Source organism: Daphnia pulicaria, chromosome 8 (assembly GCF_021234035.1).
Source record: "Daphnia pulicaria isolate SC F1-1A chromosome 8, SC_F0-13Bv2, whole genome shotgun sequence".
Classification (NCBI taxonomy): domain Eukaryota; kingdom Metazoa; phylum Arthropoda; class Branchiopoda; order Diplostraca; family Daphniidae; genus Daphnia; species Daphnia pulicaria.
The window spans coordinates 10,568,831-10,592,974 of NC_060920.1; the positions used below are offsets into that span (position 1 = coordinate 10,568,831).

At 41.3% G+C, this 24,144-nt stretch overlaps 2 protein-coding genes and 1 long non-coding RNA gene across 5 annotated transcripts in view; 1 reads left to right on the plus strand and 2 right to left on the minus strand.

Moving 5' to 3' along the window:
- LOC124310988 (protein pangolin, isoforms A/H/I/S-like) overlaps nucleotides 1-18,931 on the minus strand; it is a 30,258-nt gene extending 11,327 nt beyond the window's left edge. For 2 of the 3 annotated variants that reach the window (XM_046775205.1, XM_046775204.1), the window contains exons 1-6: nucleotides 17,869-18,931; nucleotides 17,229-17,307; nucleotides 15,997-16,109; nucleotides 2,649-2,826; nucleotides 1,305-1,392; nucleotides 688-789 (exon numbers count right to left, since the gene is read on the minus strand). In XM_046775205.1, the coding sequence (XP_046631161.1) occupies nucleotides 688-789; nucleotides 1,305-1,392; nucleotides 2,649-2,826; nucleotides 15,997-16,109; nucleotides 17,229-17,307; nucleotides 17,869-18,042 (734 nt within the window). In that variant the 5' untranslated portion in view covers nucleotides 18,043-18,931. The remainder of the gene's footprint in view (nucleotides 1-687; nucleotides 790-1,304; nucleotides 1,393-2,648; nucleotides 2,827-15,996; nucleotides 16,110-17,228; nucleotides 17,308-17,868) is intronic. The other variant, XM_046775206.1, reaches the window with a different exon arrangement.
- LOC124311738 lies at nucleotides 18,876-21,310 on the plus strand. Its single transcript, XR_006910188.1, has 3 exons — nucleotides 18,876-20,348; nucleotides 20,486-21,029; nucleotides 21,137-21,310. It is a non-coding gene; the product is annotated as an uncharacterized LOC124311738 (long non-coding RNA).
- A 75-nt stretch (nucleotides 21,311-21,385) lies between these two features.
- On the minus strand, nucleotides 21,386-24,129 carry LOC124311541 (cysteine-rich protein 1-like). Its single transcript, XM_046776075.1, has 4 exons — nucleotides 23,973-24,129; nucleotides 22,571-22,656; nucleotides 22,353-22,419; nucleotides 21,386-21,774 (listed from the first exon to the last, which is right to left on the minus strand). Exons 1-4 carry the CDS (start codon nucleotides 24,010-24,012, stop codon nucleotides 21,731-21,733), a joined length of 237 nt encoding a protein of 78 aa, XP_046632031.1. The 5' UTR covers nucleotides 24,013-24,129; the 3' UTR covers nucleotides 21,386-21,730.
- Nucleotides 24,130-24,144: the final 15 nt, after the last annotated feature.

Genomic DNA, 24,144 nt, shown 5'->3' on the forward strand with positions numbered 1-24,144 from the left:
AGGGAAGAAATAAATAAAAAAAAATTCTAAGGGAAATGTAAAGAAAAGAAGATTTGTTTGTTGTGGGTTTGAATATCAACAGCCAACACACATCAGGAAGTTGATGGATGTTTGCTGCGCCTCCTCTTCCCACTTCTTTTCTTTTCCCTCGCGCAGAGAAGAAATACACAACAAGGATGGTGGGAGGGGGGAATATATATAGAAGAAGAAGAAGAAGGTGGTGGTGGTGGTGGTGGTGGGAGAGAGGAAAGATGATGATGATGATGATGAAGAAGAAGAAAATTGTCGCGTCATCTTGAATGTCTGCTGCTTTTTTTATGATGAACACACAACAAGAAGAAGGAAAAAAAGAAATACACAGAGACCAGAGTATTAAGTTTCTCATGGACTGGGGAGGCGTGGCCAGAAAAACTCGACATCTTTTTTTCCTTTTTTTCTTAATAATAAAAAAATAATATAGAAAACGTCAAACGTTTCTCTGGCTTTTTTTTATATCAGAAAAAAGGGAAAAAAAGAAGAAAATAATCTTGAAATATAAGAACTGAGAATCTCGAATTCGATCCTGTCTCACTGTAAGCAAGTGAATATAACCTAATAAAAACTGCCACCAACAAACACCAAATAACCCAGCCCCCCTCTCCTCTCCTTTTGCTCAACTAAAATTTCAATTTTTCTTTTTTTGGTTACCTAGGCAGTGATGCTGAAGGCAGTTGTAACCCGGCCGGATAAGGACTGCGGAATGCAGCTGCTGCGGATGAGATCGGATACATACCACCAGAACTGTGATGCCTATATAAAAAAAAGGGGAAAAAAAAAGTTAGAAGGAGAAAAACAAAAATGGAACACACACGCATAGACATATTTTTATACACAAGTCGGGGAAAAAAAATAGAAAAATTAAATACGACACTTCCCCTCCCCCTCCAGTTACATCACCAGAGACACAGGTGGTGAACAAATGGTCAAAAAAAAAGGTAAAATTAGAAATAATGTTTTCTTACAAAAAAGCTAGTCGCAAAACTCATTTTTCAATGACCCCCTATTCTAAATTTATTCATTTTTACTTTTTTTACTTTTTTAAGCCCCGCAATTAGGAAAACGAGCCTGTAGTGTATGTGTGATGACGCTCACCACAGGGTGTAGTAGTATGCCAGACTGAATGGGGGGGGGGGGATGGGAATTAATCACCCGAAGAAATCCAAAAAGAAGAAGAATGAAAAGCCTTTTTCTCTTCTTCTTCTTTTCAAATACTTTTTTTTTTCTCTTTAAATCCCTAGTAAAGAATAGAAAAGAATAAAACTTACCAGGACGTCATCTGGGCCATTTCGGGACTCAGCATGGGGTACGGATACTGGGTGGGGGCGAAGGAGTACATCGACGGCCGAGGAAGACCTACGAAAACAGCAGCAAAATAAGTAAAGAAGCATAAAAATAAAAATAATAATAACAATATATTTATTAGTTTGATAGATTCATCCCCCAAGGCATGTAAAAATTAAATCAAAAACTCGACTTGTAATCAATCACCGCTTCCAAATTTGGAGCGCTGGCGCAGTTCAAATCGAAAAAAAAAAAAAAAAAAAACAAGTCTCGTGAAAAATCTCAATTCCTTCCACAACTTTTTGTGGGTATTGAAATAAAGAAGGACAACTACTTCAACTTTTTCATAACCCTCCCGACTTCTTGACGATCTTTTTATATTTTTTTAAATTTTAATTCAAACACAGACGAGTGGGCAGGAGCTCTGCGGATGCCGAATCGATAACAAGAGGACATCATTTGTCCGTGTTCATTCTGGCATTTCTTTTCTTTCAATTCCTCGACAACTTTACCAGCTGAACTGACTGGTGTGTGTGTGTGTGTGTGTGTACCCCCCTTCTGTCGACGACGACCCCTTCTCATCATCATCATCATCATATCGATTCATTGACGGCCGGAACAAAAGAGAACCGGATCCTTTTCTAGACACTGATGACAGATGAGAACTTCGGGTCCCAAAAACCAACTCTCCCTTTTTTAAACTTGACTGTACTACTACTACTCCTACTCTATATATTCCACACACACACACACACATTGAAATGCTGCAGCTCCTTTCAATTCAACGTCCTCCTCTCGGGTAGACACACAAAAAAAGGATCGAGACTTGCGGCCCCTTTTGTTCGGGGCAGAGTCTCTTGTTTGATACGGTTCCTTCTCATCTCCATTCTCTTGACACAACAGCAGCAGCAGCAGCAGCAGCACAGAGGACAAAATTCGACGCCCCGTTATCACCCGGTGAAATCGCACACACACAAAAAAGGGGAAACCAGTGGGGGAGGAGGAGAGTGAAATGCTAAACTTTTGAGAATTGAGAAAGAAGAAAAAACATGACGTCATTTCCAAATGGAACTCGGATGGATTTAAATAAATAAATAGAAAGGGGGGAGCCAACAGAAAATGGATCTCTACTACTTGACGAAATTAAAATCTATCGACACGTCGGTAGTAGTTATAGTAGTAGCAGCCGTGACCACTGTAATAGGTGATCCCATTGCCGATCGAATTTCAAGCCCAGGATCAAAAACCCGACCACACAGTGTGGCCTACGAAATGAAGAAATTTTAAAAAATAAATGAAAAGTCAAAAACTGCTGATGAATAGCTTACCCATGGCTCCTGCCGTTTTCGGATCGAGTTGGTAAGGTGGAATGCCCATGTGGGCCGGTGGTGGCTGGCCGAGATGAGGATCGCCGCCTCCCTGGTAGAAGAACTGGAGCGATGAGGCTGCAGCGGCCGCGGCAGCCGCGTGATGCGCTGCTGAACCCAAATGGCCCATCTTATTGCCCTTAAACAGAAAAGACACACGAAATGCACAACACACACAAAAAGAAGAGAAACAAGTTAGTCTGGAGTGTCGTCACATGTAAGCATTTCAACAACAAAACAGTAAAAACAAAACATCGAAAATAGATGAGAGGCGGATAAGTCGAACATTTTTACGTAACAAATTTCCAGGAGCCATTTGAATTGCACAAGATGGGCCCTCGATCAATTGAAGCGGTGCTCCTTTCGATACCTCGCCAGTTTCAAAGTGCCTGTGTACTATATTGGATAACATGCTGCAACAAAGAGCACCCCTCTCTCTCTCTCTCTCGATGGCAACATATATCCCAGCGTGTTTATACAAGACCAACACACAAAAGAGGGGGGGAGGCCAATCGGCTGGCGGTCCAGCAGCTGCTCTTTAGTGATCCCACTCAATTTCGATGGCTGATCTTTTGTAATAAAAACAACATTTGGACACTGGTACAATAGAAAAACCTCCTTCCTAGTTTTTTTGTGTTATCCTGGCAGTCTAAATCGATCCTCGATCGAAAAGAAATCTGGTCCCCCCCCCCCCATGTACTTAAACATAACATCTATATACCTTGCGCCGGCTCTCTCAAAGCGATGCGCCAACAATGTAATTACGTGTACCGAGCGCACGCGACATCCTCCCCCCCTGAAATCATCATCATCCCTCCTCCTTCCTCGCCCAGGAATAAGAGAAGAGAAAAAATAAAACTCTGTGAAACTCAAACGAGAAAGGAGAGAGAGAGGAATCTCTTTGATCTCGGTCTGGTACGTGTGTACAACCGGCCCGGCCCTGTGTGTAACGTCGCTGACATCTGCATAAGGCAATCGACCGACGACTTATTTCCGAGCTGATGGCAATTGACAATCACATCTCTCTCTCTCAAAGGGAACCTTTGCCGCCGCCGGATCAATAGCTGCTGTGCATCTCCTCTGCTCTGCTCTCTAGAGTCCTTCTCTCTTTAGATATATATTTTCAAGCTTTAAGTTGGGTTGAAATTTATTTCAAAAAGTTTCAACATATTCACGGGAATCCCTTTTGGCCTTTTTTTCTTGTCCCGAGCAGGAAAAAGGAAACTCTTCCAACTCAATTTGCAAGGCAGAGTGAAATCAGAGAGAGAGGGAGAGAACCCTGTTTGAAATGCGAAACCCTCCCTTTTGGCTTTAGCTGCGTCGTGTGTGTTAAACGTACACACAGAGACTGGCCATCAAAATTGAAAAAAAATTCAGAGTTGAATACTGGAGAATTTTTACATATTGCTGCCAGCTGAATCAGCTGATGTGTGTGGAGGGGATTTCTATTGTGTGTCACACCACCACTCTTCATATCATTTCTCATTGTTCTCTCTGCTCCTGAACTAGACTCTAGTCTCGGCAATCTTCCATTCTTCCAGCTCAATATTTGAAGAGGAGAGTGAGACGGAGTTGGGGGTTCTTATATTGGCACCCGCCCATGGGTTCGGGAGGAAGTCGGTGGCGGCCATCAATCGATGGTCGTAATACGAAAAAAAAGGGAGGAACTCGCATGAGAGCACCGGATGAAAGGCCGACGGAGGGAGGGAGGTGAGAGGCAGCCACTTATTAGAATGATTGTGCGGATACACACATATCCATCTCTCTTCTCTTCTCTTCTAGCTTCTTCTTCCATCTCTTGTACACATATTCTTCATTCTTGTCGCCCCCCTTTCATTTCCTTAAGCTCCCCCCGGAAACCGGCAACGGAACCAATAAGCGCCGGGGAGATGGCGGCGTCGGCGTCCGACCAATCGGCGCCTCGTTCAAAAGAGCCGTGAGGGGCGTGGCCGTCAGCCCAGAAAATGCTTGCGCAAGAGCTTCGACAACGGGAGGGAGGGGGGGTTTCTCAACCCACCGCCACACACACACACCACTCGACACCACTCACGCATTGCCAATCACTATATTCCGATGCTACCGACTTACACCACCACCACCCACCCACTCCACCCACTCCGAACGGGTCTACAAGAGAAAAAATGAGAGACGTTGGGGAGCGCCAATGTCGTCCAACTGAAAAGACTCTACTAATCAGAATAATCTCTCCTCTTGAGCAGAGCAGCCATTTTGAAGTTGGGTGGAGTGGGGGGGGATCCTACAAGAACATTACACATGAGCCTAATGAGAAAGAAAGAAGAAATTCCGAATCAAATGTTAACAAAAAGGAAAAAAAAAAATATCACGAGAAGAAGACGTTTTGGATTCGGGCCCACATATTCCAAAACGACAAGAATGTCCTCTGCTTCTTCTTATTCAAAAAGTTTTTGGGTTTCCTTTCTGGTGGGGGTTTGAAATAGACGCCAAAGGCCCCAGGCCAAAAAGGTCGAACTGGAGAAAAATAAATTCCAATCGTTCCAGATGATGATGATGATGCTACTGCAGCAACTTCTTTTGTTCTTATTTTTTTTGTTTTTTTTTTCTATTTGGAAAAACACCCGAAATAAACCGACGTGTCTTTTTCTTGAAGGGAGGGGGCGTTGCGGGAGTTTTGAAAAGGGCCACTTGATTTCTTATATTTATTTTTATCAAAATCTCAAAATCTGACGAGAGAGAGAGAAAGAGAGAGAAGCTCGAGGGCAGAATTCGTGTCATAGACACAAGGTTCAGCGAGAGCACGTACACATAAAAAAATATAAAAATCAGGGCTCCTGGGCTAGCTCCTATTATATCTCTTTCTCTCTCTAGCTCAAATAGCACCTACTACTACGACGGCTGCTACCTAGTTAGTTGGTACGAGTGTATATTTTATGACGGATATTTCCCTTATTTTCTTCGTCTCTTCGAGTAGGTAGCAGCCAGCCAAAGGAGATGGTCAAATAGACAAACACAGCAGCAGACAAGGAGAGTCTGCTGCCGCGTGAGTCGAGGGCGTGACTCTTTTTTTTTTTTCCCCTATCCAACAACTGGACTTGGGTTCTCTCTCCCACCCAAACAAAGGCCAGCACGGTCACGAAATATCTCTCCCTCTCACCTTTTCTAAAACAACTTTTTTTTCTTTTTCTTTTTCTTTAAAAAAAAAAAAAAAGTTTTTCTTCAAAAATATGGCGACTCATCCGGTTCGTGATTTATCCCCCAGCGTCAGAAACGCACGAAAAAGGTCTCGATTTTTTTGTTCTCCTTTCTTTATCACTTCCGGTCCGTGAGGTGAATACGGATATCACACGAAAAGAGAATTACAATTCCGTACGGTGTCGTTACCCAATTTTTTGAAACCGTCGCCGGTCGTCTCGTTACCAACTGTGGGGGCTGGAAATTATTTTTTAAAACAACCGAGATTGGGTAGACTAAAATAAAAAGGGAAGGGGGGGTGGGCTGAGGGCGGTGGTGGTAGTCATGACACGGAATAGTGAACGCCACCAAAGTCAAGCGACTGGAACAACTGAACGATTAGCATTATATAGTAGTAGTAGCCTATATATATACTGCTCCCCTTTTTTTCCTTTTTGTTCCACCCAAAAAGGAGGGGGGGGGGGAATAAAATAAAAAAAACCTATTGTGATTTACGACGCATCCGGAACAGAAATCCGACCGGATTTTTCCGAGAAAAAATTGGAACAAAAGATTTTTTTACAAAATAAAATCGCGAAATAAAAAATAAAATAAAAAAAAACCTTCAGCAATCGAGCGTGAAATCAATAAGAAAATGACAACAACAACGAAAAACCGAAATAAAAAGAAATTCGAAAAAATAGAAAAAAAATAAAATAAAATAAAAAAATAAAGGATAATGAGGTCCCACAGAGACAGAAAAATAATTGTCTATACACCTCTTTTTCTCGCTGGGTGGCGGACCCGTTTTCCTTTTTTTCTTTTTCTTTTAATAGATCTTTGTGTGTGCAAGTCCAACGAATATAAATATAATCACCCCCAGAGAAACTATAGTAGAAGAAGAAGAAGAAGAACCCACTAATTACAGGTAGCTTCAGATATATAGTATAGGAGAAAAGATGCTGTTTTTTTTTCTTGGTATATATATATTCCCCCACGTTTTTCTGTTGGTCGTTCAGTGAAACACGAAAATCATTACTTTTTTTTTCTTTCTCTTTTCTTATCTATACATAACCTCTGGGGCTGGACTGGCTCTCTCTCTCTATGTCTGTGTCTGTGTGTGTGTGGACCTTGTTAAGACATGGCTCCGAGGTCTTTTTTTTTATTTTTCATCCCATTTACAATTTTCGTTATTTTATATTTTTTTCTCGCTGTGTAACTTCTCGAAACAAATGAGCTGGTACCTAACCCTCCCGCCGTTCTATTAAAAAAAGAAAAAAAGCAAAAAGCCCCCAAAAAAGAAAAAAAGGAAAACTAATAATATTTTCTTTTTTAACGGACCAAACACAACGAAGAAACAAGTTTCTTCGGTCCGTTCCGGTTCACTGTCCACCCTATAGGATTTTATATTTATACATGTTATTTTTTCTCTTTCTTGAGCTGGGGCATTTTACGGCTGCCCCCTTCTAAAATCAAATATAAAACTATACATAATAATATTCATTTCGAGGAAGAAGAAGAGAGAGAAAATTTAGACTTAAACACATCTTCACCTTCTTTGGTAGAGGGACCCCCAACTGAGGATTGACCAATTGTATAACACAAGTCAATTAGAGATTCATCTCTCCCGTCTAACTAATCCTACGGTTGAAAAAAAACCCAAAGTAGTAGTAAGTTGATGGACTTTGTGTCCCAATCTCTCGTCTGGCGTAGTACATACGACATTTGCCAGTGGGGTTGGGGGTGGGGGGATAGATGGTGGTGGTTGCCTGGCGACGTCGCAATCACCGTGAAGAGTTTTTACACAGTTTGAGAGAGAGAGAGACTTTGCTAGCAAGCAAAAAGCTGGTTGACAAAGGCACTCTATTATTAGCCTTTCGATGAGGAGAATGGAGAGAAAGAGAGACCGGATTTAATATATATCTAGCGAAAGGGGGGAGAGAGAGAGATAGACAAGTTCGTCATTTTGTCAAGTGTATCAAAGCCACTAATTTCACTCCCCATGCAAGAGAAGGCTTCTCTCTTTCCAATCCTATTTGTCATATCTTTTTTTTCCTTCTTTTTTCCCAGCTAGAGAGAAGAGATACACCGTTGATTGATCGGATAGCGAACACACATAGAACTTAATCCCAGCTTCTTCTTTTTTTCGGTCCCCCCCCCCCCCTCTTTATAGACTTGTCCAACATCCATCTAGGCAAGCAAGCAAGCAAGCTGGCTGGCTGGCTGGCTGGCTGCAATAATAATAGATGGTTATCACGGATGAAAGAGAGGGACACACACGAGTAGGGAGGAGGAGGAGTAGAAGAGGACAGATGATCATTAAAACAGATTCGCCACGGACTCCTCTCCTGACTGACTGACTGTTAAAAAACACATGTACAAAAAAGGAGAGTGAAAACGGGAGCAATTGAAATGAGAAAAAATATAAAAAAGGGGGAGATCCGAGTACCCTCCTCCCACTCTCGCATGTAAGAGAGAGAGTTGTTGAAAGCGTGCCTAATCAGCAGAAAGCCTCGACATATACATAAGAGTTGTATACACTGTGTTGTACTACGACGACTACGACGACGACTACTCTAAATAAGAAAAATATATCTCTTCTCTTATTTTATTTTATAAGGGAAAAAAAGGTTTGGGTTCATCCGGGCGAGAGATCTCAGCGCCGGATATGATGATTGCGGGCGACGACAATTCTCGAGGACTTTTTATTAAAAAAAAAAAACAAAATTATTTTTTTGGGGGGAAAAAATTTATGACGTGTGAGAGGAGCTCCCAATTAAAAGTCGAGTGGGTTTTTTTTTATTTCATTTTAAGTTTGAAAAAAATGAATTCCGAAAAAAAAAATTGTTTGTTTTATTAGGAGGGAAGAAACTTGACGATTCACTAGGGCGTTATCGATATAATTGGGTATCATCCTCGAACGTTAATAATTACGCGGAATTTCCCCACCCGAAACGTCAAGTGTGTGCGGTTCGAGTGCAGACCGCGAATCAAATTCAAATGTAAAAAAAAAAAAGGATTTCTGTTTAAACAGAATGGAGTTGGTGGTGAGCGCTTTTTGATTAACATGTCAAAATGTAAAAGGCTTTTTTTTAGAGCGAAAGGGGGTTGGAAAATAGTGGGGGGGATAAAAAGATCATATTTTCCATATCAATGATGGCGGTTACACGGTTGTTATAAACCTATTGAAAATATTCCCCTCCTTATAAAGGGGGGTTCCAATTCAAAAGAGCCAATATGATATTTATAAGCCTATTATGACACACGTAGTAACTATGGGTTAGACTCTATCTATTTTCCTCCCAATTCCACACGGAGAGGAGAGAGAGGCCATTTGGTTCCACCCCTGATGTTTGTCTGTCTGTCACACAAGAGGACGACAGAGCACGACCCAACCAAAAAGGTAAATATTTAGACTGACAGGTACGAGACGTCAACACAAGATGGCGCCGCAAATTCCACCCTCTTCACCACCACCCCACCCAAAGAAAGAAAAGAAATATTTACAAATATATTGGGTCGCCAGTCGAGACAACTCCACCGAGTGTCTATACACAATTTTGTTTACATTGTATACGTACAGCATGTGGGACCCCTCTGCCATTTTCCGAAAAACCATATACACACGACGACAAGAAGAAGAATTTCCCTTCAAAGTTAATTCCACAAAAAGTCTCGCCCCAATTTTCCAGATGCGCAGGCAACAACACACACACTCTCCAGAATGAATTGTGATTGAAAAATATGATATGATATCTTGTTAGGTCGAGTGCTTCCGCATTCAATGAATGACACAATAGGAAACGAAAAAAAAAACTTGGTACTATTCCCCTCCTTCTTCTTCTTCTTCCGGCCACCGTGTTATTTCCCTGAGAGTGTGGATGAATAGACAAACACAACGAGAAAAAAGAAAAAATCTCTTCTAGCTCTCTCAGCTTGACCGGTTCAATAGACATAACGTGTGAGGCGGCGTGATGGCCAACACGCGTGTTTTTCTGGTTGAGAAAATCTTCCCCCTCACAACATTCTTTTACAAAGATAGGGGAAGGGGGGGGGATGTGTTTTGGGTGGGTGTCGTAAACATTTCTCCGGTTTGTGTACATCCCTTCACTTGGAACAGAGAGAAAAGTAGAAAAAAGATTTCTTCTTCGATATCTTTTTCTGTGTTCAAAAGGGGAGAAGGAATGTGCCGAGCCCCGAAAAAAAAGATCAAAGCCGAACGACAAGTTCCCGAATCAAAAGTCGATTCCACCTCGTCTACCCAATGCGCCCGAATCAAAACTTTTAGACGCAAGCTAATTGGAGCTCGAGCCCGCCAACGAGCTTGGGCATAATTGGCGGCGGCATTCATCACACACACAGTCCGTCCGTCGTCTACTACTCGGGAAAATCAAAGAAAAACGAGTCTCTCTCTCCACTGAAATATTACGTCGTGTGGCTTATAGTATAAACCGGTAGCCGGGGCTATTACTACTACTACTACTACCACACACTCTCCTTTGTGATGGATGAATGGCCCACGATGAACTTTTATACCCACCCACCTTCTTTAAAACAACAAAAGGTGAAACACACACACAATTTTCACAGTGAGAGAGAGAGCGGGTTTCGTTTCTTTTTTCAGTCGGTACACAAAAGAAGCCGACTACTTCGGAAGCAAAAACTTAGTGATACGGTGGGGACGGACGGCGACTTTTCTCTCTTTTTTGTGTTGTTGATTATTTTACCGAATTTACAAGATTTCACTCGCCCCTTTTTTCTTTTTCTTTTTTTTTCGAAAATGGCGCGCGAGCGCGGCGGCGTCTTTGAACGAGGCACGCGCCCGCACTTTAGCAGGTGCCGGAATCTTTTTTCCTTCTTGTTTCCCTTTTTCTTCTTTTTATACAAGTCGACGAGACGAGAGAAAATGCGTATCGAATGTCGGAAACAAACACACAGATACTTTATACCCCCCCCTTCACCTTTCGAATTGGAACCCCTCATCATTTTTTACCTGTTTGTGTAACTTATTGGAGAGGGGAGAGAGAATCGTCGAAAAAATTGTCGCAAGAATTAAAAATAAAATATTATTTCTTATTTGAAGAAGACCCGACCAAGTCAACGCCTCTTTTCCCTCCTCCGTGTGACTTGCACACAGTTCACTTCTCCTCTAATACGATTAGACTTTTTTTAAAAATTTTCTTTTTTTCTGCGAGACAGAAACTTCAAAAGATCAAAGGCAAAAAGAAAATAAGAAGAAGAAAAAAAGGGCGTTACGGCAGTGAAACAACAACAACTTACAACACTGGCGCACACCTTACAACCGATAGGATATATAAAGAACCTTTAGCCCCCGCCCATCCAAATCAAATAATCTCTTTTTTGGTCCCAAAAGTCTCACGATCACGGGCGACTGGTCACACGGGGAGAGAATTAACATACAGAAGAAGAAGAAGAATAAGTCACAGTTTGTTGGACACTGTACACCAAATCGTTTGAAGTCAGCTCAGGTGTCTTATTCTTTTTCTCTTTGTCAAAAAATATTACGTATATTCCCTTTCGCAACTGTCGAACAAATAAACATCAAAAACTTCTTTTTTTTTTCTCCAAGTATTATTATTACACTGTAGAAAATAAAAAGAAATATATCTAAGTTTTCGTTTGAGACAGTGGGAAATGATCGAAATTGACAGTCGGGTGGGCGCCATATCTCTCTCTCGCTTCTCCGTGGGAAAAGTCAATATTGAAGCTCAGAGAAAAATCAACTTTGTGTGTTTTTTTGAAATCAATAGAATTTGACAGGTTTGATGAGCGCCCGAGCGTCGGTCACGCTCATCCTCGAGGGGGGAAATGTGTTGATGATTGTTCTCTCTCTCACCTGTTACACGGCCATCATCCGCAACGAGATGCGCGATAATTCATTCTTTCTACCTTTTCTTTTCCTCCTCCTTTCTCGAGTGTGTGTGTACACAGGTACGGCCCACTCGGATGATTTATGAGTAACACGGAAACATTCCGTCGGGCCGCATCCATCACACCCAAGAGATCCCCCCACAATCTCTCCGGGGAAACAAGAAAATACGTTTTTTCTTTCAAAAAAATAAAATAAAAGATTTCTTCCATCAATTAACCCCCTCGCATCCAAACCCTCATATCGTCCAGCTCAATTTTTTGGGGTCACCAAAGTTTTTTTTATATTTTTAGTTAACCGTTAGACACAAAAGATTTTTATGGCCTATGCCCCCCCTCCTCCTCCCATTGCGCCCCCTCATTTGAAGTTTCGGGGTCAGAAACGGGACCGAAAGTCATAAAGTCGACAAACAAGAAAGTGACCAAAGAAAAAGAAGTAAAACAGTCTGGAATAGATATAAAAATTGGGACCCGACTTACTATACACTACCCGACATTGACACAAGAAGAGTAGCGTGAGTGACAAGCCGACCGTGGATACTTTGATCCATGGACGACACATTGACAAGTCGACCGATAAAAAAAGAAACGAACCTACATAGACACACACACATTTTTCTTATTCTTTTAAAGAAAAAAGACTGAGATATTTGTTTTTCGAGGCGCCAGGCCGTCACACACACACACACAACAAACGGCCGTGTGTTTTTCGACGGAGGGCGCGCCACTGATAATGGCCTCCGATAAGTAACACACAGAGCCAAAAAGACGAAGAAGAAGAAGAAGAAGAAAAAGTTTGGGAATTTTTGATTTTCCACACGATTTTCTTTTCCTTTTCTTTCCGAGAGAAAAACACAAGAAAACAAACAAGACCAACGTCACTACATCCTTATCATCCATCTTGATTTGAGGGCCCCTCTTATTCTTTCGTGAGCTATTTCTCCCGCGTGCAAAAAAAAAAGAACAAATACAACAACAGTTTCTTTTTTTTCTTTTTGGTGAATAATTCATCGCCTTTTTAAATTATAGGATTTTGTGGTTCGTTTTTCTTAGCCGCCGGTGAATCGAAAACCACAGGAAAAAATATCAAGCGGAATCGGAAGCGGCAAATTCGAAAAAAATTTAAAAAAATGAAAAGTGGCGGAGCCGCCGCCGCCGCCCAAAAGGATGGAAAAAGACGCCGCTCCGGTCTTTGCGGTGTTGGATGGAAGTTTTCTTCTTCTTACATTTTTACTGGTAGCTCAAACACACACACACACAGGCAAACGCGGTGCAGGAGGAGGAACTTTGTTGGCGGGCCCGCAGGGGGTGTGAAGACTTGACCTTGGCTTCTTTCATTCCTCCACTTCTTCTTCTTCTTCTTTGGAATAGCTTCGCATAGGCCCCGAATGTTATAAAAAGGAGGAATTGGTTAAAAGGAAAAAAGAAAGAAAGAAAAGAGGGGCGATTCCAGTTTGTTCAAGGATCTGCTGGTTGCTGCCATTCGTCATGATAAGATCGGTACCCCCGGTTCCCTTAAAAAAAAGAAACACATTTTCTTCCATGTCCAGTCGTCGTTCGTCGTCTTCCACCATACAAGGAAAACCCTCGACATTTTCTTCTTCTCTAAACAACTTCAATATTTTGAAATATATATATATCGACGAAGAGAAAGAAGCAGCAAGTTCTTCCAAGGCCTAAAAAGCAAGATGGCCACGCACCAGTAAACGTGGGAGATGATACGCAGCGGGGGGAAGAAGCTGTGTCATCCCTGGAAGAAGAAACTTTCTACCCAGTCATTCATCGTAGTTTATTTTTATATTTTTTAAAAAATTAATTCCTTTAGCTTAAACTGTACGCAGGTGCGATAGACACCAGAGGGATTTATTATCCATTTTTTGTTTTCCGATGAAATTTGGAATTAAGAACGAAAAAAAAAAATTAATGAAGTCGTCCAAAAGAAATGGCCTTTGTTCTTTCAGGTTGGGGGGGAAAAAGAAGAAAACCATGAAGTGGTGTGTGGAGGGGACAGAAAAAAAGAAGTTGAGGATCAAATTGCGCCCCTTCTTATAACCACCAAAACCCATATGGGGCCCGGCTAACGAGAAAAAAGAGGGCTCGTAGGGCATTAAGAAAAAAAAAAAATGTGTGGCACCAAGAGTCTTCCACACACACACACAGGAAACGGGGATATAATATTAAGTTTTTAATCTTTTTTACTTGAAATATTTATCATTGGGAAAAGAAAGAAAAAAAAAGTAAAGGAAGTCTAGGGGAGAGAGAGAAACGTGCTAAACTGTTGGGCCCGTCGGGAAATGACACCTGTGTCGTTTAGATCCTACTTTTCTGCTAGATGGCGTTGAGGGGAAAAACAAAAGAAGTTAAGTAGAGAGAGGAAGAAACATCTCCTGCGGATATTTGCCTGATGATGATGACTACTATACACAACTCAACTCACCAAGTCAAATAGGAGGGAAGGAAGAAGCCTCGGGAGAAACAGATTACACACACAACAGCCCCAATGGTATAGAGACCGTGAGGCCTCCTCAACAACACAACAGCCCCAACGGGTTTTGACCGTTTCTAATGTGTCCAAATATGACGGATTGGATGAGCTTGTAACAAGGGGGCCCCCCTTTTTTATACACAAGACCCCATGAATAAATACACTGTAGGCTACCTACTACTACTACTACTGACAACTACCTGGCTTGCTACCACCACCTATCTACAACACATTTTTCCACCCTCTTCTTCTTCTTTTTCTTTGAGTAGAAAATTGTCTTGGCCCCTCTATTTCTTTTTTAAACAACATCCGGAAAGCGCGAGGGGATCACCACAAGATATGGAGAAGAACCTTCTTCTCTACCGAAACCATGTGACGTCATCCATCACCAACCATTTTTTCTTTTTTTTTAATGGCATTGTCAACTGTTAAAGATTTTTTTTTCTAGATTGGACCCGCATTGATGAGAAGACGAAAAAATAAAATTATTTTTGGTGTATAACGACACACACACAAAAGAGTCGCTCCCAGTTTCTTCATGCCATTACCGGGAAAAAAAAAAAGTTCAAAGTTCAGTGGTTTGGAAATTCAATTATTTCTGTGGAAACAAGGAGGAGGAGGAGGTAAAAGTGGTGGCACCAAAAAGAAGAAGAAAAACCTTCTTCTTGTATATGGCGTGGTAGGTGGCGGTTAACGAGGAATGCGGCGCCATCTTTCTCTTCTTTTTTTCTCTCTTCTCTGACCACCTTGTGACCCGTTTGGGATGATGGTTAAAATATAAGAAAAAAACCCTTTTTCCCCTCGAGGGTTCTTGGGAGAAATGACCTCTCACCCCCGGACCCCGATATATATAAAAAGAAGTGTACAAGAAATAGAGAGAAAAAAAGGTTTGTTTCCTTTTAATCCGGCTAACCCCCCCTGGACACACACCAACTGGATGCGCGCGATCCGTCAACTTGTTTTCTTCTTCCAAAAGGGGGGAAATACTCTTCTTGTTCAAATCCGCAACAGGAGGTCCCCAAAATGTCCTCCTCCCATGAAAAAGAATAAAAGCTTCACACACACACAACCCCCTAGAAGAAGAAGAAGATTCTTTTGTGTGTTCCAGGAGGGTTTAAGAAAATTAATTACCCTTAAAAAAAAAAGAAATCGACTTCCGAGAAGATTTTTCTTCTTTTCATTCGAGTGGACACACAATTATTTTATTGAACCATTTTTTCTTTCTTTTATACGTTCGACCACACCCAGAATAATTTTTTAAAGTTCCCCCATCTCGTTTTGTGTAAGAAGAAAAAGAATTATTCAAATTTTCTTAAAAAATAAAAAAAACTTGACCCTTTCTCACCCTCCTCCTTTTTTCTTTTAAGATGATGGAACATTTTTCTTGTGTATCCTCCTCTTTCGACTTTTTGGGTCCCCCCCAACCAGAAAAAAAAAATTCGAGTTGGAAGAAAATAAAAATCTCAAAAAAATAAAAGAAGAGGCTATTTGGTCAAGAAGGGAGGAGTAGTCGAGAGGGAGGGGTGATATTTGACCAGACCCCTGTAAAATATATAAGAAAAAACCCTCTTGGTTTATATACAAGAAGAACCCTCGAAATAGAAAGAAGCCAGCAGCCCCCTAACTTTTCTTCTTCTTCTTTTTCGACAGGGGGGAAACATCAATTTCTCGCCTCAAATAATCATAAAAGGAAGAAGAAGAAGTTTTTTCTCTCCGTAGGAAGAAGAAGAAGGAGAATAGAAACATCAACATTCCCCAAAATGTTATAAAGAAACTGGGACTTACCATGGATGGCAGGGAGGAGAGTGCGGCCATGCCGTTGTGGTACGTGTAGGGCATAAGGTATCCCATGTTGAGCGGAGAGGCGTGCGATGAGGCCAGCGACTCCAGCGACCGACCTAAACATCAACAATTCCGTTAAGACAACTGTTTTTTCTCTTTTTTTTATTTCCTACTTCGAAAAAAACGTTCGTATATTTTTCGCTAACGATCAAAATCACACAAACGATTACACAACATCTGGTGTTATTAAAGTCGAAAGGAAATTTTCAATTGCGTCTCACCGCATCGCCAATATAAACCAATACTCTCAACTCCTCCTTATTTCGATAACGAGCTCAAATTAAAACCCCGGAAAAAATTACACACTCCCGGTGGTGATGGTGGTGGTAGCAACCTCAGAAATATCATCATCATCATCATATCCTTGACCATAATTCACAAACGGCACCCCCGCGTATGGTCGAGCGTAACCAGCCGAAACCAAACTTACTGGCTTCACAAGTCGACGACGTCAAACGAGTCTGCGGTTGAATTGTAGTTATATATATATATTATTATTATTATTATTTAAAGAAAAAAAGTATCGAGTTGGACGAGGGGAAAAAAGGTAAAAAAAAATAAGAATTACAATCTCCCTTTTCCGGCCTCCTTTTCTTTTCATTATTACGACGACGACGACTTTTTTTCTTCTCTCTACTTTTAAACCGCAAATAAAAACAACGAAAAGAAAAAAAAAATACATGTACATAGAAGAAGGGGGGAGCTGAGCTGCTTCTCCCGGTCGTAAAACGCAATCAGCTTCTAAATAGCCACTTGACTATAATATTTTTTTATTTTAACAGCGACTAGAGAAAAAATTTTCTTTCTTCACTCGGTTTTTTTTCTAAACGAACTCGTTCTCATCGAAAAAGAACTTTTCTTTACTTGGGTAAGTTGCGTCGCCATTTTTAAATGGCCAATCGACGCCGGAATTGAGAGATATGGGTGGTGCCCTGTTTAAATGTTATTAAGCCCATAAGTGTGTGCTATATAGTCCCGTATATATCAGAAACACTTAACTTTTCCCAACAATATGTGTGTGTGTGTGGAGGGGTTGGTTAACTTTTTAACGCACACACACCCCCAGCGTGTTCAATGGAGCGTATAACGGAGCCTAAGGCTTCAATACCCGAATAACCCCCTTCAAAATGTATTATTATTATTATTCAATACGAAAATAAAAAAAAGCAACTCACCACCAAATAAAGGTCCAGGTTCCGGCCGTAGTGAATTCTTTCCCGTGAAACTTTGTCCGGCCAGCGATGCATTTTTGCTCTAAAAGAAAGAAAGAAGGAAAAATAAAAATAATGTTATAATAATATATAAAGATGTGTGTTTCTTTTTGTGGATATGGTTCGATTCGCTTTGATAGTTGACGCCACATGGGGCGAAAGGTTTTGACACATTCGTGTGTGCTCGCGCGCCTGTTTTCAAGTGAACGACGAGCTGCTAAATTTTGTAACACAACAACCAAGAAGCTTAAGAAGCTAAGAAGAGAGGCATAGAGTGTGACAACGCTGGCATTTCCGGCCGTGACAAACTTGAAAGAACCTTGTTAAAGAAATTCTCTTCCTTTTTTTCTTTTTGTTTCGAATTTTTTGGCTATTTTTCTCCAGCCGCTAGATGGTGTGGCTGCATCTCAAAGACGAGATAAAGAAGAAAAACCGAAGAAACCCTTGGTTCTAATTTTAGGGGCTACACACACTGTTGTATATACGTGTGTGTACACAAAAGAAAGAAGAAGAAGAAGGTTTTTCTATGTGTGTGACCCAAAGTTTCCCGTCGGAATATTCGACCCAAAAAAATTGAAAATCAGGTGGAAAAAAAAGTTTTTACCTGTGATTCTCCTTCGGTGACGAGACTTGATTTGTCTTCAGTCAAGGAATCGGATTGACGTTCTTCGGCGATCAATTTCTTTTCTTCTTCACATTCTTCATCGTGTTTAAAGACTTTGATCTCGTCGGCATCGCCCAGATCGTCACCGTCGCTGCTTCCGTTCACGTGCGGCATCTTCTTCGTTCGTTCAGGAAAAATAATAAAAAAAAAAACCACACGACACACACTGTGAACGCGGACACACGAGAGAGTGTGCTCGACGCTGTTTTCCCAACTTTTTTTCGTGATAATAAATCCAGGCCTAAACTAAAGATAAGATGATAACGACTGCATCACCATTCATTGGCATGATGGCAGCCCTTTCACAGCGCCATTTCACGCGCTCTCCCGCGCGAATACACACACACATACACACACACCACTACACTTACACACCCACAATGCGGCCTCGGTGTGTTGCAAAAATTCAAAGTGTGACTCGATAGTTTTTCAGTGTGTTTTTTTAAAGATTCTTTGACGTATAATATCGCGATATCCAAATAGAATCCGGACACACTTATCACACTACACACATACACACACGCACAGGAGGAGGAGGAGGGGTGAGCTTGCTTCACTTGTTACGTTGTTTAGCACTTGGCACCAGCACAATTTTTCTTTTTTAATTTGGTGAGACACACACGACGACACAATCCGACAGTCAGTTGTTTTTGTCGACAAAAAAAGAAAAATGGCCACACGAGTAGAACAAATAAAAATTATTTTCTTGTTGATGGATGGCAAAAATAAGTTCTTTTTCTTTCAATTGTATGTGTGTGTGTGTGTGGTGATGAAACAAAACTAAAAAACTTGTCCCTGTAAGATCGTCAGCACAGGACGGCCATCTCGTCTGAAAGGCCCAAGTCGACTGGTTGCCAGTACCCAGATGGGAAAAGAATTGGGAAAATTCAGAAAAAAGGGTAAAAAATTCGACGCACTCTGGTGGTCAAGACGTTCAACTTTGGTGTGTGTGTGTGTGCAAGAGGGCGCGCGCGTTAAGATGTGACTGCGGGGAGCGCACGCCTTTAAAAAATAAATTCTTTTTTCTTTTTTTGAAAAAACCCTCGGCTTCCTCTTTCCTACTCTACACACACACAAGTGTGTAGCGCAGTGTGTGTACGGTCGGCTTTGGAAGTTGGTGCGGCGGCGGCGGCGGCGGTAGTAGCGGGCGGTGAATGCGACTAGTGGCGGCACAGCTCTTGGAAAAGGGGCGGCGCGTAGTTTGGTGTGTGTTGCGGCTCGTGTAGAGACTCGGAGCCCCGTAGCCGAAAAAGGCCCGACACACTGGGCTAAAAGTCTTGGTGCTGTGCCGGCGCACACGCAGTCCAACAGCGGAGAAAAAAAAACAAATGAAAGACACACACAAAAAGTGGGTGGTGAGAAGTTGGAAAGTCTCCCCTTGGGGCGACAAAGCCGGCCAATCACACTCGCCGCCGTTAGATTTTGGCTTTAACCACCCACCCACCCCACAGATTCGAATGCGCGCGCTTTCAACACACAGACTGACCTTAGCAACACCCAATAGGGTGGTGGGCGGGTAGTTTTATCGGTCTCGCGTTGGCCCTGACCTCTGGTTGAGAAAATGCGCACCAGAGTTCTTCTTCTTGTTCAAGAAGAAGAAGAAGAAGAAGAAGCAAAAGAGAAGAAGAAATAGCCTTCGGCGTGGCTGGCCATTTGATGTGGGGGAGTGGCAGGTCCACTTTGTTGAGAAGGGTGGATTTAACTGAACAAAGATGGAGGAGGAGGAGGAGGAGGGTTGGCTCTTTTGGGCCTAGACCAAATAAATGGGAAACGAAAACAAGAAAGAGAAAAAAAAAGTTTTGAAGAATGGAATGGTCAAAGAGGAAATGGTGGACAACAAACCACCACCACCACGTTTCTTTTTACAACCAGCGATAAAAATGTCTCCACACACAGTCAACTTTTTTCCTTCGAGGAGGGAAGAAAAAATATATTTAAAAAAGAAATCTCTCTCCCCCTCTCCTGGAAAAAAAAAAGAAATTCGAGTCCCTTTCACGCTAACCCTCCCCACCTGACCCAAAGCGCATAACCAAAATGGGAGAAATTGGAGAGGGGGGGGGGAGTCCAAGATGGCGCGGAAATTTTTTCGCGGTACAAGAAAGAAGAAGAAGAAGCCTTGTTGAGGAGTATTTATAACACTTCCAGCAAGCACCCTTTTCTTCTTCTTCTTCTTCTACACACACGGGCGTATTAGTAACACAACACACCTGGCGCGGTGATCAGGTTGCCTTTGAGCAGCGCACACGTCGTCGTCCATCCTCGTTGGCTAATTTGATGGATTTGACACGGCGGTAAAACGAGGGCCTAATGAAACCTCCTACTCTCTTTCAACCGCCACCTACTACCGTTTGAGAACCAAGTCCATCGATCAATTCTTCAACTTGATTGACCAATCGCTCTGTTATTATTACATTATTCAAGTGTGTGCTGTATCATACAATTCTTGCAGTAATTGCAGTTGTAGTAGACTTTACAAATACCTGTCGGTCAATATTAGCTCACGCAACTGGAATCGAAAATTTCAAAAGTCTTTTTTTCTTTTTCTTATTTCCAAAAGGAAAAATGAAACCGGCTGGTGGCTATTATTTGCTTTATCTCACCCGACCGACTGACAAGAGAGACCGACCAACCGGATATTTATTTAACCATTTTTTCTCTCTTTCTTATGTCGAGTGTGTGTGTGTGTGTCGGGCGTCTCTGTGTTTGGCACGCTCGTCGGGAGAAGCAGAAAAAGTGACAACAAGAACAAACAAGACAAAAAGGAATGCCAGATTTTTATATTTGTATTTTTATTCCTCTTTTCTTTTTTTCTTGTCTTGGAAAATCATGGAAATACAAAACAAAAATACGGAAAATGGTTTTTTCCCTTTTCTTTTTTCTATGTATGTGTTTTTCTCGGTCTGTCCGGCAGCTGGTTGCCGTTGGCGCGGTCATCAAATACACACACGCACAGGCCAGAGAGAAACACACCAAACAGATTCTCTGATAATGTTATCAGCAGCTAGAGCCCCTGCACTGCCGTATATACACACAAGGCAACAAACATGGGGTTCTCCTATCTCTTTTAGACTTTTCGAGCTGTGTGTATAAGTTCGTTTCAGGTAAGGCCACAGCAGAGATTATCAACGTCAGGTGATGGATCTTTTTTCTCTTCTTTTTTTGTTTCTACCACTGTATAAACATTGCGTTTTTATTTTTATGTGGAGAGAAAAGAGAAAATTCGTAGACACACCTAGTTGGCCATTCCACACCTAGATGGCCATAGCGCTCGGCGCCCAAATTGATAATAAATTCCGGATAAATTGTTTGTTTTTTTTTGTTTTCAAAATAGCATTGTTATTAGTCGAATAATATATTATGCAAATACAAATGGTGAGAATCACGTGTTGTTTTAACTGTCGGAAGCGCAAGGAATTAAATTTTAATTAGAAAAATCACCAGCCAAATGGGAAAAAAAAACTGGGAGAATGCCGTTTAAGGAATGTCAAAAATCAAACATAATATTGTATAAATAGGAATGATTGGAATCTAATCAGTTTTTTCGGCTCTCTCGCGCTCACACCACGCCGGCCGCTACGTAAAAAGAAGTGAAGGCATTTTTTTGTGTTTTTGTTTTTTCTTCCACCGTCTGTAGATGAAGAAAAAAAAGAAGCTTTGGCTATGAATAATAATAATAATAAAAGTTGGATTTTTTTTTGTTCGAGTCGTCGGTTATTTTCGGAGGGAAGGGCTGTACCGTGCTGCTCGACAGATGTCGTCAAGCGGCCCATAGTTTTTGAAGATTTTGATGGCTTGAGACCCTTCACTTCTTGTAGACGTAACTCTCAGCGCCACCGCGTCCGAATCCTAAAAAAGGTGAAAATTGAATTTAAAAAAAAAATCCAAAAATAAAATATAAAAAAAAAAACAGAGACACAAAACAAGACGTATTATATAGATATTAGTCTTGTGCCAAATTCCCGACTGACCAGTATGTGAAATTCGTCATTAAAATAGTAGCATGTTTCTAATTCGTGCCCAACAGGTTTGTCTCTTTTTTTTTTTTTTTTTTTTATTTGAAATTCTTATTTTTGATATTTTTCAAGATGGAAATCTCGACTTCTCCCGCACCAGAAAATCCACGTCTTTTTTCTCTATAGCTACATACATAATATGCTGCCTCTCCAATCTCCATCCATGAGGAATGGGATGCATAAATATCCGTCTGACAACCCGCCGTATTTTGTTTTGTTTTGTTTTGTGAATGGGAATGAAAGTTCTCGGTAAAAAAAAGATATACCCGTTTAAAAAAAAGAAAAAAAAAAGGAACAAGTGAGCTAGCTGGTGGTTGTTTTGATGAATAGCGGGTTGGGTTTGTTGTCTAACTTTCAAACGACTTCAAAAGGAGGAGTTGGGTTAGTTTTTTTGGTCTTGAATTCTCTTACCTCCAGGACCGAATAGGGCCGAGTAGCACGGGTTGTTGCAGTAAGGCTTGCCTTCGTGTTCAGCGTGCTGCGTGAGTCCCGATAAAAGTTGTGATGTTGTTATTATAGACACACATAAAGGGAAAAGAGAGAGAAACCAGAATTTTTTGGGAATTAAAAAAAGTTTTGTCTCCAATTAAAGAAGAACCCCCCATCATTTGTTTTATGTATTTTCTTACCTGACCAGGAACCAAAGTTTTGTTGCATTTTTCACATTTCAGACAGAGCCCATGCCAGTCTTTGCCCAAAGACGTCTTCCTCTCGGCTGGAAAGAAAGAAAATAAAAAGGAATAAAATGAAATGAAATTATTAATGAACGAAAATCTAATGCTACTTTAATCCATCAAAATGCCTTAAATGGGTTTACATTGATAAACAACACGATCATGATTCATAAGACTAGCCATCAAACTGTCCACTGGAGAAAATGAGCAAGTCAAATTGTCAAAGTCTGATTCAGAATCATCCATTCCGTCCCGCATAATCTATTCTTGATGGCCCCACTGAATAGTCTCTCCCTCCTCCTTGCCAGCCGGACCATACATGGTCAAACAAATCTTTATTTTATTTTCTCGTTTTTAAAAAAAGAATGATAAAAAAAAGGATCGGCAGCGCCACGGGTGTCTTTACTGAGAAACTCGATGTAAATGGGCATGAAAACGCCGAAACCAATGAGCCGACAAGGCGCGGACCGGCGTGAAACACCCAGTTTGAATTCCACACACACAAAAGAAAATAAATAAAAAAAGGTTTTCCCTTCTTTATTCTTCTCGGAAATCATAGGCCCGTCAACCGCAGGTAGATAAATTTTCCAGACATGTTAAACGATACCGTAACAGATCGACATGAGCTAGACATTGACTCAATTGGAGTGTGATGGATGACGTGGGTATATACACTGACTGGGCTGAACCCCTCGGTACTTGAACTCAGCATTTCATAAAACACAACAACTTTACAGTCACGTTTCATTTTCTTTTTCTTTTGCCATCGGGACCCGATGACATCAGAATGACGCATATCCATTTTCTATTCATTATTTCATTTCAAGAAATTTTTTCGTTCCCTCATTCCTTTGCGCAACAAGTTGATGGGGAGTAGAACAGAAGAGAAAGAATAGAAACAATAGCTTGGGTGACCTTTAAAGGGCATATAATAAACATCACATTCTTCTTAGCCTCATCCATCTCTCGTCTACTACCAAGAAGCTTCTACCCAGCAAGATTTTTCTATATTTTCCTCGATCCAATCAAGATCATCAGCGAAAATCTTTCTTCTTCAGACTCGGACAAGAAACATACACAGTCGCATTCTTTCAATTTAACAGGACAGTTCTAAAACCATTAATCTTCCTACTGTCAACGCGATATTATCTCGGTTCCCCCTGCTGCATCGCACACGCACTCTCATATTTAAGACAAAAACAACAGCTCTCTCTACGGTAGCAGCCAGCGTGAACCCGACACGTAAATACAACACACACACACACACGATTATTCTTCTTATGAAAAAAAAAAATAATAATAAATTTCTAAATGAAAATATGGATAGGTGAATAATAATATAAATCGCTCGACTTACCAAAATAAACAGGTTTTTGGCATTTCGGGCAGTTGGGCATCTTGGTGGAATGTTTTCTTTTTTCGAAGCGAATGGGAGAAGAAACAACGGCGTGTAGACGGCAGGGCTCGAACCGGATGACAAAATAGACGGATCCTATACTCCACGTTATATACCCACAGCCGGACACGGT